The sequence below is a fragment of the Heloderma suspectum genome, chromosome 1, assembly GCF_057233095.1.
Source record: "Heloderma suspectum isolate Gila_16-S chromosome 1, 16-S_ref, whole genome shotgun sequence".
Taxonomy (NCBI): domain Eukaryota; kingdom Metazoa; phylum Chordata; class Lepidosauria; order Squamata; family Helodermatidae; genus Heloderma; species Heloderma suspectum.
The window spans coordinates 295,115,915-295,132,594 of NC_139458.1; the positions used below are offsets into that span (position 1 = coordinate 295,115,915).

General features: G+C 49.0%; 2 protein-coding genes across 3 annotated transcripts in view; one reads left to right on the plus strand and one right to left on the minus strand.

The window, feature by feature from the left end:
• The window catches only part of ADGRB3 (adhesion G protein-coupled receptor B3), a 703,006-nt gene that overhangs the window by 147,997 nt on the left and 538,329 nt on the right, over positions 1–16,680 (plus strand). The window lies entirely within an intron of this gene.
• LOC146359238 (uncharacterized) overlaps positions 1–16,680 on the minus strand; it is a 37,522-nt gene that overhangs the window by 10,548 nt on the left and 10,294 nt on the right. Inside the window, exon 2 of the mRNA XM_084829612.1 lies at positions 4,060–5,106. Within this exon, the coding sequence (XP_084685738.1) occupies positions 4,060–5,106 (1,047 nt within the window). The remainder of the gene's footprint in view (positions 1–4,059; positions 5,107–16,680) is intronic.

Consider the following 16,680-nt stretch of genomic DNA (forward strand, 5'->3'; position numbering starts at 1 on the left):
AACAGTACTCCACAGTCAAGAAGGCCTCTATCATGCCATCTTTAGCTCTCTTAACAACTAGTGTATTTGTGAGCGGAGATGGGTCAAAGAAGATGCAGACAACAAGCTTGGATTGAAAATTGGGCCACATTTTATTGAAATATTTGCAAAGGGGTAACTAGGATGGGCATCTAACTGTGTCAGCGGCTAGCTGACACTTCATGGGCGAAAACACACCCAGCTTGAGGGGTGGCAGTGATCTCGCCATCCCTCCGGACTGCCCCTTGTGGGGGAGGTAGACCTTCCGGTGTCACCCCCAACCCGGTGTCGCACAACACCTGGGTGAGTGAGCAGGGTTGGTCTCGCAGGCAACCCTTATCGCCCCGCCGAGCCGCACAACCCGTTCGGGGGGCCTCAGGCGTCACCTGTCACCATAAGGTGCCTCTGCGTGCACACCACCCCTACTCCCTTTCCAGTTTTGCCCGTCCTAGCCGCCAAGTGGAATGTGACCAATGATATAGATTAAATTCCCTTACAGGACACACTCAACCCACATAACAGTGTGACGTAGGCAAAAAAGACTCACAGTCTTAGGCCAATCGGACTGTGAGCCAAAAAATTCCTACATGGCTCCCAAAGGGGCAACCGGCAACAACCCACACTGCTAAGGGGAGGGTGGGAGGGAACTGCGTCGCGCCAAAGAGCTGAGATAAGGAGGGGGGTCGAGATAAGGAGGAGGGTCGAGTTTAAGACAACTCGGCCTGCTCCTCCCCGACTGGTGGTGCGACTGGGGTGCACCAATCAGAGGCCCATATGTCTTATCACCCCACCTGCCCGCAATGCCCCCCCCCTTTCAGCCAGACAAGCTGGCGTTGGGTAGGGCATTTGCGAGCGGAGATGGGTCAAAGAAGATGCAGACAACAAGCTTGGATTGAAAATTGGGCCACATTTTATTGAAATATTTGCAAAGGGGTAACTAGGACGGGCATCTAACTGTGTCAGCGGCTAGCTGACACTTCATGGGCGAAAACACACCCAGCCTGAGGGGTGGCGGTGATCTCGCCATCCCTCCGGACTGCCCCTTGTGGGGGAGGTAGACCTTCCGGTGTCACCCCCAACCCGGTGCCGCACAACACCTGGTTGAGTGAGTAGGGTTGGTCTCCCAGGCAACCCTTAACCCCCCGCCGAGCCGCACAACCCGTTCGGGGGGCCTCAGGCATCACCTGTCACCATAAGGTGCCTCTGCGTGCACACCATCCCTACTCCCTTTCCAGTTTTGCCCATCCTAGCCGCTACAGGAGTCACAGGCCTATTGCCTGTGAAACTCCCCCCACCTGCGCAGAAGAACTTTCTGCAGGCCCCTTTGCAGATCGGCCAAAAATAAGTCATTGCCTATGTCTAACAGGTGGACGCCGTCCTGCCTGTAAAGCTCCCTCCTAGTCCAATGAATTCCTTGGTGGTTGATGCAACCGTCACCATGCTCTGACAACCCACATGCCAGTTCTCTATTCACCTTGTGCTGGGCCCTTTCCATGGCTACATTGCTCTGCGCCCTCCACATGATTCTCGGGAGCATTGAGGACCATAATATGGTCACCCCCGGCCAGCGATGTCGGATCGTCCGCAGATCGGCCAACGCCTGCTCAATCAAGTCCTTTCCAGGCTTGTAGCCCAGGTCGTTCCCTCCAAGGTGTAACACCAGGACCTGTGGAGGGAAACTGACCAAACCTCGTTGAAAGAGTGTGGGGAGAAGACCATCCCATCGCATACCCTGTCAGCCGAGCCATTGTATCATTGTATTGTATGAGCCACCTGTTGGGGAAACTGCAGCCGTGATCCGAAGGCCGATGTAGAAGCTCTGCGGGCAGCCCAAAAAACCATACTGTGCCCACAAATGAGCACCCGTACCGGCGTCGGTCGAATCCCATCTAAATAAAACATTGGGGAAGGCGAAGAGAATCATCAAGAAGCATCGGGCAACTTGCGAATGTAAGAGCGGAAGGCCCTGGAGTGCCATCTCCCTACCGCTTTCACTTGCTTGGATGAAAAACCTATGGCAGCTGCCGTAGGGGCCGCCCCAATACGAAATGAGTGAGTCCCAAAACGATAATGCCCCAGATAGGGATGGCGGAGAATTTCTCCCCGAAACTTCGGGGGGCCGAGCGCCAACGTGTTCAGCCCCCCGAACAAGTTTCGGGGAGAAATCCTCCGCACCCCCCCCCGCACCCCGCACCCCCCCCGGGACGGGACTTATCTTCGCCGAATGTCCCTCCCGGCGGTGGGTCCGGCCGGCGGTTCGGCGGGTGTTCGTGCGGGGCGGGAGTGGCAGCCGGTCTTTCGACCGGCTGCCACCACCGCTATTCCAATCAAAGAAAAAAAAACAAAAACGCAACGCTATTTGCCTTGCCCTTATTTTCGCCGTAGTCTACGTAAAGATTTACGTAGACTACAGTGACCAAATAAGGAACACGAATGGCGGCTCCCTATGGGGGCCGCCATTAGCGTACGCGCTTTTTTTTTTTTTTTAAGTCACCCATGATAGGCTACGTGACGATTAACGTAGCCTATCACGGCTGACTTTGCAGATCTAGCCGTGATAGGCTACATTAATCGTCACGTAGCCTATCACGGGGGCGTTTTTTTTAAAAAAAAAAAACTTTCGAGTTCGCGGCCGGGTGAGGCGGGAAGCCTCCTCCCCGGCCTGAATTTCGGCCGGGGCAAGGCAGGAAGTCTCCCCCCCGGCCTGAACTTCGCAGGGGGAGCAGCGAAGTGCCTCCCCCCCACCGCGAACAACCTTCGACGACAGGTAAGTGACTTTCGTCCACCCCTAGCCCCAGACCCAGTGTGGTCAAGGCTAACTTAGTGACTGCCCAAAATTGGAACTTTGTCAGTGGTGACCCATCCGCATGGCAAAATAGGGGACCCTCACTTGCCCCGTGGTGCTCAATGAAAGCCCGTAAGGCCCTGACTGGGCATAACTCGTCGGCCTGGGCCTGGTTAAGGGTAAACAATGCTCCCTTGCCTGCCTGATCGGTTTTTGAACATCAAATATGGAGGTGAATCAGGCTAAGCTGGATCTGGATATCTGAATACCTCAAGGCCCTCCCGGTGGTGTCGGATTTGGAGGCCCAGACCAGTTCTGAAATCCTGAGGGCCCCCAAAAAGGCTGTTAAAGCTGCAGCGTGAAAGAGGGAGGCTTCGTATGGAGAAGAGCAAAGGGAGGGCCACAATGCCCGAAGCCCTGTGAGAATAACTGGCGACAAAGGGTGCCTGGAGTCTGGCGGGGCAGGAAACATCCGTGCCCAGCCTTGCACAGCCCTCCTAATTCAGAAATCTGAGGTGGAGTCCTCTACCCCTCGCACTTTGGCCCAGAAGGCCAAAGAGGCGAGCTTCCCTGAAATGGTCCTAGCAGATAGTCCCTTGTTATGCAGATGTACGCAAAATTGTAACAAGTGGTCCACAGGTAAGGGCCACACATCCTGCAACTGAAGCCCGTACCTGAAGGTGCCAAACTCCCTACCTGCTCTCTCGTAGGCAGCTCTAGTGCTGGGGGCTATAGAATTCAGGATAGCGTGTTCGACTTGAGAGCGCCAGTCTCCCACAGTTCGTCTGGTATGGGGTCTGGCAGCGGACGGGCCCACAGAGCCAACGCACGGAACCTGTCGATCTGGTTTCGTGACAAAGCATCGGCTACAGGGTTCCCCAGACCCAGCACATGGCGGGCACGGAACCATATGTTGTGGCGTAGGCATTGGAGGGTAAATGCTCTAACTAACTCCATGACCCTTTGGTTTCTAGAGGATAATGTATTAATGATATGCACTACAGCCAAGTTGTCACACCAAAAAAGGGCGACAGAGTTGGCCATCAAGTCTGCCCAAATATGTACAGCCACCTAAATGGGGAAGAATTCCAGAAAGGTGAGGTCCCGACAGATACCGCCGGCAGCCCAGGTCTCCGGCCACTGGCCCAGGCACCACCGGTCTTGCCAAATTAGCCCAAAACCAAAGGTGCCAGCCGCGTCTGAATGGATCTGCATGTCAGCTCGTAGAAGTAATTTGCGTCTCCAAAAGGAGATGCCATTAAAGTCCCTCAGGAATTTAAGCCATACCCGCAGGTCCATGCGCATAGCAGAGGTGACTCTGGTGCGATGATGCGGGAGTTGAAGACCCCGCATTGCCCAGCAGAGCCGTCGCAGGAATGCGCGGCTGGGGGCAACCACCCTACAAGCAAAGTTCAGATGGCCAACGACTTCCTGTAGTGCTCTAAGGGAGACTTTATGAAGGTGCAAGATGGACTGGAGCTTATTTTTAAGTACCAGCAATTTATCGTGAGGGAGACGAGAACACTGTGCGCGGGTATCGAGCTCGATCCCCAAGAACGTCAAAGTAACAGTTGGGCCCTCTGTCTTCTCGTGTGCCAAAGGGACACCCAAGTCTGAGGAAAGGGATATGAATGCCCTAATCAGTTCAGAGCATTGACTGCCGTCCCCGGGTCCAGCAAACAGGAAGTCATCCAAATAATGGACCACATCGCCGCAGCCCGTCTTGTCCCGTATGGCCCATTCCAGAAAGGTACTAAATGTTTCAAACATGGCGCAAGAGATGGAGCATCCCATAGGGAGGGCGTGGTCGATGTAAAATTTGTTCTGGAAGGAAAATCCCAGCAAATCAAAATCCAGAGGTTTGATAGGCAAAATGCGAAAAGTGGATTTGATATCACACTTGCCCATCAATGCCCTGCGGCCCAGAGCTCTTATCATGGCTATCGCAGCGTCAAAGGATGTATAACGCATGGAACATAGGTAATCTGGAATTTCATCGTTAACCGACTGGCCCTTGGGGAAAGAGAGGTCATGAATTAACCTGAATTCACCAGGCGATTTCTTGGGTATAATTCCCAAAGGGGAAATCCTCAGGTTGGGTAGCGGGGGCGAGGAAAAGGGGCCAATGACCCGACCTGACTGAACTTCTTTGTTAATCTTATCTTGCACCAAGCGCTGCATGCTAAGAACAGACCGGCGGTTACCAGTCAAATACGGTCTGCGCAGGCCCGTAAAGGGGATCCTGAAACCCAATGTAAAGCTGCGTTCCAAGTAGATCGCTGCCTGCCGATTTGGGTAACGACCTAGAAGTTGAAGGAGTGGAACAATCTTAACTGGGCTGGGGCCCTTTGGGAGGGGGAGGATGCCCACCGCCCTGTTTTCTGCCACCCCGGCCATCCTTTGGGGGACCTCTCCAACCTCTGGCTCTCGGGCAAGAGGAGCAGGAGTGTTGACCACCACAAAGGGAACACTTATGCCGGAAGCGGCATGGGTTATGGGAGCAGGAACCTTTGGAGTTGAACTCCCAGCACAGCCAGCGGTGTTGAACCCCTGGACCCGTAATAGTCTTGGCGACTATTGTGGGCGACAGCTTGGCCAGGATGTGGCCGCTGTCGGACCTGTCGCCGAAGCCTGGCCTAGAAGGGTTCATGAATTGGAGCCAAAAGTCCTCGTCCTTCAGATCCCAGCGCATGGAGGGGTCGATGGCGGCCCTCCTTCGGAAGGCCTCATCGTAAGCCAGCCATGCGCTCCCTTCATATTCGGAGTAAGCCCTGTATATTATGTCGAGGTACTTGGTGAGTACCCAAGCCCTCTCAGGGAATCTCTGTTAGGGAATGCCAGTGTAAATTAAAAAGCCTGGCAACCAGTTCGCCCAGGTGTGAGGCACCTTGCAAGCTTTGCTCCGTTCAGGATCCCGGTCACGGATCCTATCTTGGTCGCTGGGTTCGGGCTCACGAAAGACCAGGGCAAAGACATCGATAAATTCACCCCACAATATCTTTTCTCTAGTGGCAATGGTTAAGTGAAAACCAATAGGGGAGGACGTAGCACCAGTGGGCATAGATCCACGACTCAGCTTGGCGCATGGGTCAATCGAGGACAACTGTGGGGCTAGCAGGGAAGGAGGTAGGGAAGCTAGGGGGTCACTAACCGAACCGGCGGGCCCCTGCCAAACACTGGCGGAGGTGACATTAAGCGGATGAGGCTGGACTAATGGCAGGGCAGGCGCGGTGGCGTCTCCTGCCGGTAGTAGTAAGGGGAATGAAGCACCAAGCCCCAAAGAACTGGGAGGGCTGGCCAATGGAGCAGCTGAACTAGGAGTTGAAGCCGAGGCAACAGGCTGAGGAGTACTAGCTGCGGGGGCTGAAATAACTGAAGGAAGTGGACAAGGGGGGACTGGGCCGCCTTGACTGGTAACCCACGGCACCCAACCCCAGGGGTTGATTTGCCCCATACCCGGCCAGGCGAATTGAGGTGCCAAAGCAGTCTCACCTGTACCAATCGTGATCCCCAGCTGGAAAAACCAAGGTTGTTGCATGTGTGCCCAGGGAAGATGAGGCCACAGAAGGGAGGAGCTCCGCTGAAGGCGGTGATCCTTCTGGAAGAGCTGAGGAAGAGGAGGTGGATGCCTCAATAGCGTCCAGGCGATCTGAAATAGAAAGGAGCAACGAGCGTTGGGTCTGCTGTCACATTCGCTTGTGCTGGACCACTGAGGATTTTTTGTGCCTGGCCCGGGGAGGAGGAGGGATCCCCGAGGAACGCTCAGCAGTTTCCAAACGAGAAAGAATTGATGCCAGTACCGGGTCTGCGTCCTCATCAGAGTCAGAATCGGGCCTTGGCAGCGGTCTTTTGGGGAGGGGGGGCGGAGCCCTCCCCTTCCCTTTCTTACCACCCTGGCCCTTCTTGGGAGGCATGATGCAGGAGGTGAATTAAGCTAGCTGCTATCAAAGAGTTAAGAAAGCTGCTGGGCTAGGGTTGGCGGAGAATTTCTCCCCGAAACTTCGGGGGGCTGAGCGCCAACGTGTTCGGCCCCCCGAAAAAGTTTCGGGGAGAAATCCTCCGAACCCCCCCCGCCCCCTGCACCCCCCCTGGGACGGGACTTACCTTCACCGAATGTCCCTCCCGGTGGCGGGTCCGGCCGGCGGTTCGGCGGGTGTTCGAGCGGGGCGGGAGCGGCAGCCGGTCTTTCGACCGGCTGCTGCCGCCGCCATTGCAATCAAAGAAAGAAAAAAAAAGCCCCCTGATAGGCTACGTGACGATTCACGTAGCCTATCACGGCTAGATTTGCAAAGTCAGCCGTGATAGGCTATGTCAATCGTCGAGTAGCCTATCACGGGTGACTTTAAAAAAAAAAAAAAGCGCGTACAGATAATGGCGGCCCCCATTGGGAGCCGCCATTCCCGTTCCTTATTTGGTCACTGTAGTCTACGTAAACGTTTACGTAGACTACGGCGAAAATAAGGGCAACGCTATTTGCGTTGCCCTTATTTTCGCCGTAGTCTACGTAAATATTTACGTAGACTACAGTGACCAAATAAGGAACGGGAATGGCGGCTCCCTATGGGGGCCGCCATTAGCGTACGCGCTTTTTTTTTTTTTTTAAAGTCACCCGTGATAGGCTACGTGACGATTGACGTAGCCTATCACGGCTGACTTTGCAGATCTAGCCGTGATAGGCTACGTGAATCGTCACGTAGCCTATCAGGGGGCTTTTTTTTGTTTTTTTTTAACTTTCGCGTTCGCGGCCGGGCGAGGCGGGGAGCCTCCTCCCCGGCCTGAATTTCGGCCGGGGCGAGGCGGGAAGCCTCCCCCCCCGGCCTGAACTTCATGGGGGGAGCAGCGAAGCGCCTCCCCCCCACCGCGAACGTCCTTCGACGACAGGTAAGGGACTTTCGTCCACCCCTACGCTGGGCACCCCGGACAATAGGCAGCCACCCCACAGTCTTAAGATCTGCGGGTACGAGTTCCAGACCAAGACAGAGAGGCCTGGGGATGAAGATGGGAGCGCTGCACTACTGTTTAGATAGAAAATCAGATTTCAAGAGGCGCAGCCAGGGGCCAGCGGTGATGGAGCTGCGTTTGAGCGCGGGCGCCCTCAGCCAAGGGCACCCTGTCTCGGGAGGCACCAAACAGGCAGCCGCCGCAGTTACACAATTTTATTAATTAAATATTTAATTAATAATCGTAATTTATTTTATTTTGGGGGGGTGGGGGGGAGACGTCCCAAGCCCCTGGGAGGCGACCAATCGGGGCTGTGATATACATGCCCCGACTCTAGCTCAGCAGCCAGGCGCCCCTCCCAACAGGCAGACTCGGGCGGGTGGGAGGGCGGGCGGGCGATTGAGCGAGCGGGCAGGTTGAGCGAGCAGGCAGGAGAGCGGGTGGGAGAGCGAGCGAGTAAACGAGGGGAGAACGAACGGACGGGCGGGGGAGGGAGGCGGAACAATATCACCAAAAACTCCGGAGCCCCGGAGGCAGCAACGTTGGCTCTCCCGACGGCCAGCAGGCGCCGTCCAAGAGGGAGCCACGCCGGAGCGCGCAAGGCCCACCGCGAGTGTCGGCAACTCGATAGCTGTGTAAAGCGAAGATTTTGGCACGTTGAAGCACGCTGGGTCCAGGCGGCTAGAACGAGGACGAAGCCGTTCTCCAGCAGGCCAAAGTCCCTCGTCGTGTCTTTAGCTGCGTCGCGCCAAAGAGCTGAGATAAGGAGGGGGGTCGAGTTTAAGACAACTCGGCCTGCTCCTCCCCGACTGGTGGTGCGACTGGGGTGCACCAATCAGAGCCCCATACGTCTTATCACCCCACCTGCCCGCAATGCCCCCCCCTTTCAGCCAGACAAGTTGGCGCCAGGTAGGGCATATCTCCTGTCTTAGAGAACCACAGGCAGTATAAGAGGGGGCCCATCCACATGGAGATGCTTCATGATCCATTTCAGGTTTAATCTGGAGTTTCATCAATGTGGGTTTGCTTTTCCAGGAGCACATGGTAGCCAGTAAAGCAATGTAGAACTGGGTAAATGACACCTGAAGCCACATTAGTTTGGGCTTGGATAGGCAAATAGAATAGAACCTCATGAATTGCGTAGGTGTGGGGCAGCAAATGAATAGAGGCTTTCTCTCAGCCCCCGTTCTTCTTTTCCTGCTCAGTCAAGTGCAATGGGTGTGCATGACTTATTTCTGAGTAGGCACATTTAGCAAACACCTCCCCTCACATGCGCCCTCTCTCAGGGGAAGATGAGGTGAATTAAAGTATTTGAATTAAATTGCTGTGGACATGTGGACAGAAAGGCTTGCCTCCCCCACACCCCTGCTCTCCGCACTCCTGCGCTTTGTTAACTCAATCGAAGACACCAAGTTACTTCTGCCCCTGTTCTCCTTTCCATGCTCAGTCAAATGAAATGGATGAGAATGAAGGGGGATGGAGGATGATCCCGTATATGTGCACATTCAAACCATCAGATCAAAATCAATAAAGCTCTGTGTACCTGCGCATCTCCATTTTTTAGCCCTCTGCTCCCCACGCACGCCGCTCACACAGCTTTGAATCAACAGGCTTTCCCCCTTCACTTGTGTGCAATGGAGGGGTTACTTCCAAGTAGACATGCAAACAGCATCCCTCCCGGGATAGCCTGTGCTTTGCCCTCCATTCACTGGAGGTTAAAAACAGAGTCCCACCGGTATAGAAGTGTGTGTTACAAGAAAAAGAAATTTTAAAAAATGTTAGAGGCCTCCCCCTTGACCTCCCCTGTCCAACTCCTGTTTGCACTCCCTGTTCGCTCACTCTGATTGCGCTCTCTCTCTGAGAGCTTGCTTGCTTGTATAGTAGGGATGGTGGAGAATTTCTCCCCGAAACTTCGGGGGGCCGAGCGGCAACGTGTTCAGCCCCCCAAACAAGTTTTGGGGAGAAATTCTCCGCACCCCCCCCAGGACGGGACTTACCTTTGCCAAATGTCCCTCCCGGCGGCAGGTCCGGCCGGCGGTTCGGCAGGTGTTCATCCGGGGCTTTCGACCGGCTGCCACTGCCGCCATTGCAATAAAAGAAAAAAAAATAAAAACGCCCCGTGATAGGCTACATGACGATTAACGTAGCCTATTACAGCTAGATTTGCAAAGTCAGCCATGATAGGCTACGTAAATCGTCACATAGCCTATCACGGGTGACTTAAAAAAAAAAAAGCGCGTACAGATAATGGCGGCCCCCATAGGGAGCTGCCATTCCCGTTCCTTATTTGGTCGCTGTAGTCTACGTAAAGATTTACGTAGACTACGGCGAAAATAAGGGCAACGCTATTTGCGTTGCCCTTATTTTCGCCGTAGTCTACGTAAATCTTTACGTAGACTACAGCGACCAAATAAGGAACGCGAATGGCGGCTCCCTATGGGGGCCGCCATTAGCGTACACACTTTTTTTTTTTAAGTCACCCATGATAGGCTACGTGACGATTTACGTAGCCTATCATGGCTGACTTTGCAAATCTAGCTGTGATAGGCTACGTTAATCGTCACGTAGCCTATCACGGGGGCGTGTTTTTTTTAAAAAAAAAAACTTTGGAGTTCGCAGACGGGCGAGGTGGGAAGCCTCCTCCCCGGCCTGAATTTCGGCCGGGCGAGGCAGGAAGCCTCCCCCCCGGCCTGAATTTCGGCCGGGGCGAGGCAGGAAGCCTCCCCCCCCGGCCTGAACTTCATGGGGGGAGCAGCGAAGCGCCTCCCCCCCACCGCGAACAAGCTTCGACGACAGGTAAGTGACTTTCGTCCACCACTATTGTATAGCCCCTAGACCAGCTGGAGCAGCTTCTGCTCTGCTCAGCTAGGAGGTGGGAAACATGCATAGGAATGCACCCTAAATGTCGTATAAATTGTTGCTGTGTTTCTATTAGAGATTATAGAAGTATGGTAAGGTTATTTGTATATATGAGCATGTAAACATTTGTGTTACCTTGTGTATGTAGTAACCTAAAAGCTATTTTTTAATTCTTAATCTTTAGCCTTACTTTACCTATAAAATGATGTTGGGAAGAGAGTTCTACCTATCTGTCTTATGTTGGGTTTTCCTCAGTACTCTGTTTGCTACATAGCAATATTTTTTGGAAGAAGCAACAGGTGTTTTATGCAGTTGAAATGACAGGACAACGTTAAATATATTAAAGTTATATTTTGAAATATACCGCAGAGATTCTGTCATTAATCTCTTTAAAAAGTAAAGGCCTCCTAAATGGTCTCTGCCACTCTTGGTCTCTTGGGGTTTGAATTTTGCACTCCTACAGCACAAGTTATATTTGCAAAGATCTAATGAGAATGCAAACAAAAAACAAAAAACCCCTAAACCCAGCACCTAAACCCGCAGTGCGATTAGTTTTGTAAGTAATTTCTCCTCTGCTGAGTTTTACTGGGGTCTTAACTTTCTCCTATTTCCAGTCAGTTAATGAGTCCCAGGGATAACATAGGATTAAATGTGTAACAGCCTGATCCTACCCAGGTTTACTTAGAAGAAAGTTCCACTGATTGTAGTAGAAGGTGTTCCCAAGTAAATGTGCATAAGATGGGATGATGTACATTTCCATAGATTCAAGTACCTTACTCCAAAGTTCCATGGGGTTCCTAATGCTCACACTGAATTTTGCAGGCACTCACACACCGGGATGTCTGCATAAAGACCATGTTCTCTAGCCCTCTTATCTTGAAACGACATATTAAGACCTGATCATTTGGACCATTGCATGTGGTAATGCAATAGAATAGAATAAAAACAGTAGAATAAAATGGCAGGTGCACTAGCATCACATTGGTTTCACACAACATCACAGACCATACTGAAGGTTGAGTGTGGGTTGTTGTTGTACCATGTGTTGTTATGTTGTGTGAACCCAGCCATGCTAACAAACCATGGTTTGTTAACCATTAACAACCCACAAAGAGAACCCATGGTCTGTTGTTGGGTTGTGAACTGTGGATTGTTCATGGTTAACCCAACATGGCTGGGTTCACACTACATAACAACCCATTTTTCAACAGCATCCCATGGTTCAACAACCCACACTCAATCCATACTCAACCTTGAATGTGAGTTGTCATGTTGTATGAACTGAGTCACTATGTTTTGTGGTTGTGTGCAAGTGTTGGCCAGTACTTGACTGAGCGTTTGCAGTACTATGCTGGAAACAAGTACTATCAGTGATATGAAGTCACAATAAAAAGCTCTACTTTGCAGCACAAAAATGGAAGTAGAAGGCATGGTGGGGTGAAGAAATTTCAGTAACCATGAAGCATAAGAACATAAGACCCATGCTGGATCAGACCAAAGGCTTATTTAGTACAGCATGCTGTTTCCCACAGTGGCCCTGGTCTCCCCACTCCTACTCTGATATGTAGGGTGGCCACTTGTGAATTGCCAGAAAAGAAAACAAAAGAGGACATTAATTTGCATGCAATGTGCATACGCTAATTGAGATGTGTAGATGAAAATTTAGGAATAATTATTATAATTTAAATAGAAATAAAATATATCTCACCAGAGTGTGGAAGACTGTGACAAGGTGACTGGTGTGCCTTGCTCAGTCTGCTGTACAGGTGCTGTTGGTGGGAAACTTCAAGGCCCAGGTCTTCCTTCTGATGGTTCTTTATCTTTAAACTAGATTTGTACTGGCCAGCCCTTCAAATAGAGGATGCCTTCAACACAGAGGACAGCCTTCTGTAAAAGAGGACATGTGGCCACCCTACACTAAACAATATATCTGAAAGTTACTGTCAGTATCAGCCCCAGCATAATCATCAGGCAGCTGCCAGGACCCAGCACCAGGCAGGGCCTGCTGACACTGACACCTGACCTGGGCCTCCTGTGCAAAGCACCTGGCTCTGTGAGACACCATTTTAAATTTCCTACAATGCCCTGGAGCAGTACCATGGCAGAGGCATTGTGGGAAATTTAAAAGTGGCAGTTTGTAGGTGCCTGCCATTGCCACCAGGTAAGCCCACAGCTGGAGGCCTATCAACATCAGTCACTCCCACCAGAGGGCATTTTACTGAGGACTCTCTCAAACCTGGAACTCGCTCTGAGTACCCTGCAGATGACTGTGGGGAGGACTTGCTCAGTCAGTTCCTTATTTCATTGTATTTTGTTGCTTAAGGTCTCCAAACATCATGCATTAATGTAATGCTACACTTAACTCCTACCCCACCAGGGCTGTCTTATTGTGCCGTAATCCTCTATGGAAAACGCTGTTCATTCGTTTCTCAAAGTTTCTCATTAATGTTACATTGCTGTGCTGACTCACTGTTAGTTTATTTTTTATTGATAATCTTGATGTATGACAATATTTCAGATAAAACAGCCCCATAAACCTGTTTTCTGCAGGAAAGCTTCTTTATGCTTTCTTTATGCCTGCACTATGCTTTCATTTATTGAAATCTGCAGTTGGATCATTCAGTTCCCAACACTGTGATATTTTTAGTACTGGAGGATGTAATGAGAAGGACGTATATCCCAATGACTAAAGTCATTTAGTAAAAAGGGCTACAAATCCTTGACATATGTGGAGTGCATAAAGTTGACAACATTTCAGGCAATATATGCAGAATGTTAATCATGTGCTAATTGGGAAAATAGTGTTAATGTCACCTGTAACCATTTTTTAGCAAGGTTGATTTGTTTTGGAGAAAGAGAAACATCAATTGCTTGCCAGAAGTAACTCACAGCCTCACCAATAATTCTATTTAATTGATATTAAATAAATGCATTGAAACTGAATAGCACATTTTTTTTAAAAAAAGAAGAAATAATGGAATTTGAAACCTCAATAAAATCCACTTGTTCTAGGACTGGTTCCAAAAAATCAGCTTTGGCATCCTTTTAAAATACCCTTTCTGCTATGCTGCTGCTTACGCATATTGTAATTGTGAAAATAGTCTCTCCCTCCCCACCACCTTATTGTAAAAACTTTATTGCCTGCAGCATTATGCAATAGAACAATACAAGCTGTCAAAGATAAGACAACCAATTTACTGAGGAAGTGAATTAATGTCTTCCTCATCTGACATTAATTTTGTTTGAATTTTGTCTCAACTGAAACCCACTGGCTTTCAGCATGTAGAATAATCAGAATTACTCAGTGGATGCTGGTGGCTTTAATGTCAGTGGGGCGGTGAATCCATCCAGGTTTCAGTCAGAACTCTAGAGGAGCTATCCAAGATGCTGAAACACCTTGGATGGCTTCTTTAGAGTTCTGACTGAAACCCCGAACAGATTCACTGCCCCACTAACACAGAATCATGAAACAGTAGAATCATAGAATAGTAGGGTTGGAAGGGGTCTAGAAGACCATTGAGTCCAACCCCCTGCTCAATGCAGGAATCCAAGTCAGAGCATCCCTGACAGATGGCTGTCCAGCCTGGTCTTGAATGCCTCCAGTGTGGGAGAGCCCACCATCTCCCTAGGTAATTGGTTCCATTATCGTATTGCTCTAACAGTCAGTAAGTTTTTCCTGATGTTCAGCCGCTCCAGAATTTCCCCAGGGATTGATATCAGATTGACTGGTTCCTCCTTTTTACCCTTTTTGAAGAAAGGGACAACATTAGCCCTCCTCCAGTCATCTAGCACTTCACCCGTCCTCCATGATTACTCAAAGATAATAGACAGTGGTTCTGAGAGCTTTTCTGCCAATTCCTTTATTACTGTAGGATGCAGTTCATCTGGCCCTGGAGAGTTGAACTCATTCAAAGTAATTAGGTGTCCCTTGACCATATGCCTGTTGATCTCAAGCTGCAATCCTGCCCTTTCAGCCTGTACTTCGCCTTTGCCAGGGGGGTCATAGACCCTCTTTTGGGAGAAAACTGGGCCTAAGTAGGAATTGAGCACTTCTGCCTTTTCTTTGTCATCTGTTATCATTTTGCCATCCTTATTTAATAGCTGAACCACCATTTCTTTCTTCTGTCTTTTACTATGCACATATCTGAAGAAAACCTTTTTGTTGCTTTTAGCATCCCTCGTTAACCTCAGCTCATTCTTAGCTTTAGCCTTCCTGATGCCACCCCTGCAATTCTGTGCTACCTGCCTGTACTCTTCCTTTGTAACTTGGCCTTCCTTCCACTTCCTATCGGAGCGAACCATCTCCACTGGAATTTCTTCTCTGGGCCCAATCAGCCAAAATGCTAAGAATGGGAGTTACAGGTTGTATCCAGTGGTGGCCTTACTGTAAGTGTTTGTGCAAGTTGGGGTAAGCAATGTTTACTGATAGCCCTTACCTACTGCAACCCTCCATGACATATCCCATTGTGTTCTGGAAGATCCTTCAACACACAGGAGCAGCTTTTCAGGTGAGTTCTTTTTTCTTTCTTTTTTAAATATATTTTTATTTATTTTATCTTTTTAAATGAAATATACAATACCAAACATACCAACAACCTGATCAATACTAGATTTTCCCAGCAATACAATATTCTGATGAGGACACCATAATAACAAAAAGAGAAGGAAAAAAGGGGGGGGGAGGGAAAAAGGCAAAGGGAGGAGGAAAGGAGGTGAAGAAAAAGGAAGAAGATTCCAATCTTATATCCAAGAGACAGGTCTACAGTTCATTCACAGTAACCTAGATGATAATGATGATGATAACTGATGATAATTTTTAAAAAGGAATATAGTGTTATATAATAATAAAACTTAAAATAAACCAACAGTCAGTAATATATTTTATTTTATATTTTATACTAGATATATAAGTACACATTGTACCCTCAAAGAATTAATTTAAATACAGCATACCATATCTATTTTGAAATAAAAAATGTAAAGAAAAGCAAGAAAAAACAAAAAATAAAAGGGAATAAATGAATATATATATATATATATATATATAATCATTTATCTTCTGACCTAGCCTGGATCATATAGACTAAACATAAACAATTAACAAAGCTTGTTTAAAGATTCCAGTTCATGGGGTTGTAACAGGAATCTCACACATTTATATATTCAACCATGCCTCCACCATTTCATGATTTATAAACTTCTTCATCTGACCTTCAGACACGATACAAAGTGTAGCAGGATATTTTAAGTAATATTGTAAGTTCATTTGTTTTGCTGTATTTTTTGCTTTGATAAATTGCCTTCTTTTATTCGCCACCTCTTTGATGTAAGCAGGAAATAACATAACTTTATCTTGTTTCCAGGAAAGGCTTCCACCCTCTCTTGCCAAACGCAGGATATAATTCTTTGTGGAGACTTTTGCAAATTGGACTTTGATGGTATAGTCAGTCCCTTTTGCATTTGGCACATGAAATGCCTTCTCAATATCAAGTAAATAATCAGATGGGATAGGGAGTATCTCATGCAAAACAAAAATAGGCAATTTTACATCATTAGACAGATTTTTAATCCCAATAATACGTACATTGGATCTTCCCATGAAGGCCTCCAGTTGAGAAATTCTGTCAGAGGTATTTTTAAAACAAATTTGTGTCAAAGTTTCATTCGCCGCTACTCGGTCTTCTAGCTCATTAATTCTCGTCTCCATTTTTTGCCATGACGCATTAATTAAATCGACGGCTCCTTGCAAGGCGGTGGTGGAATTTTGGATTAAATCCAACCTTCTGGCTCGCTCCGTAAATTGCAAAGAAAGTCTTTATCAGAGTAACTAATTCCCCTATATCTTCTGTTTTCGAAACTTTTGACACAGGAGGTATGGGGGGAGTTGGCGGTGAAGCCATCCCCTTTCTTCTCCTCGGTGCATTCATGTTTCTCTCAAACAGATCCTACAGGGCCTCAGATGTTCTCAGATGTTGTTAATATTTCTTAAATCATCCCACAGGAGTTGTTGATATTTCTTGAAGCATATATTATTATGGAACACGTCAGCCCTGTTTTCTCCTATGAAATAGGAGTCT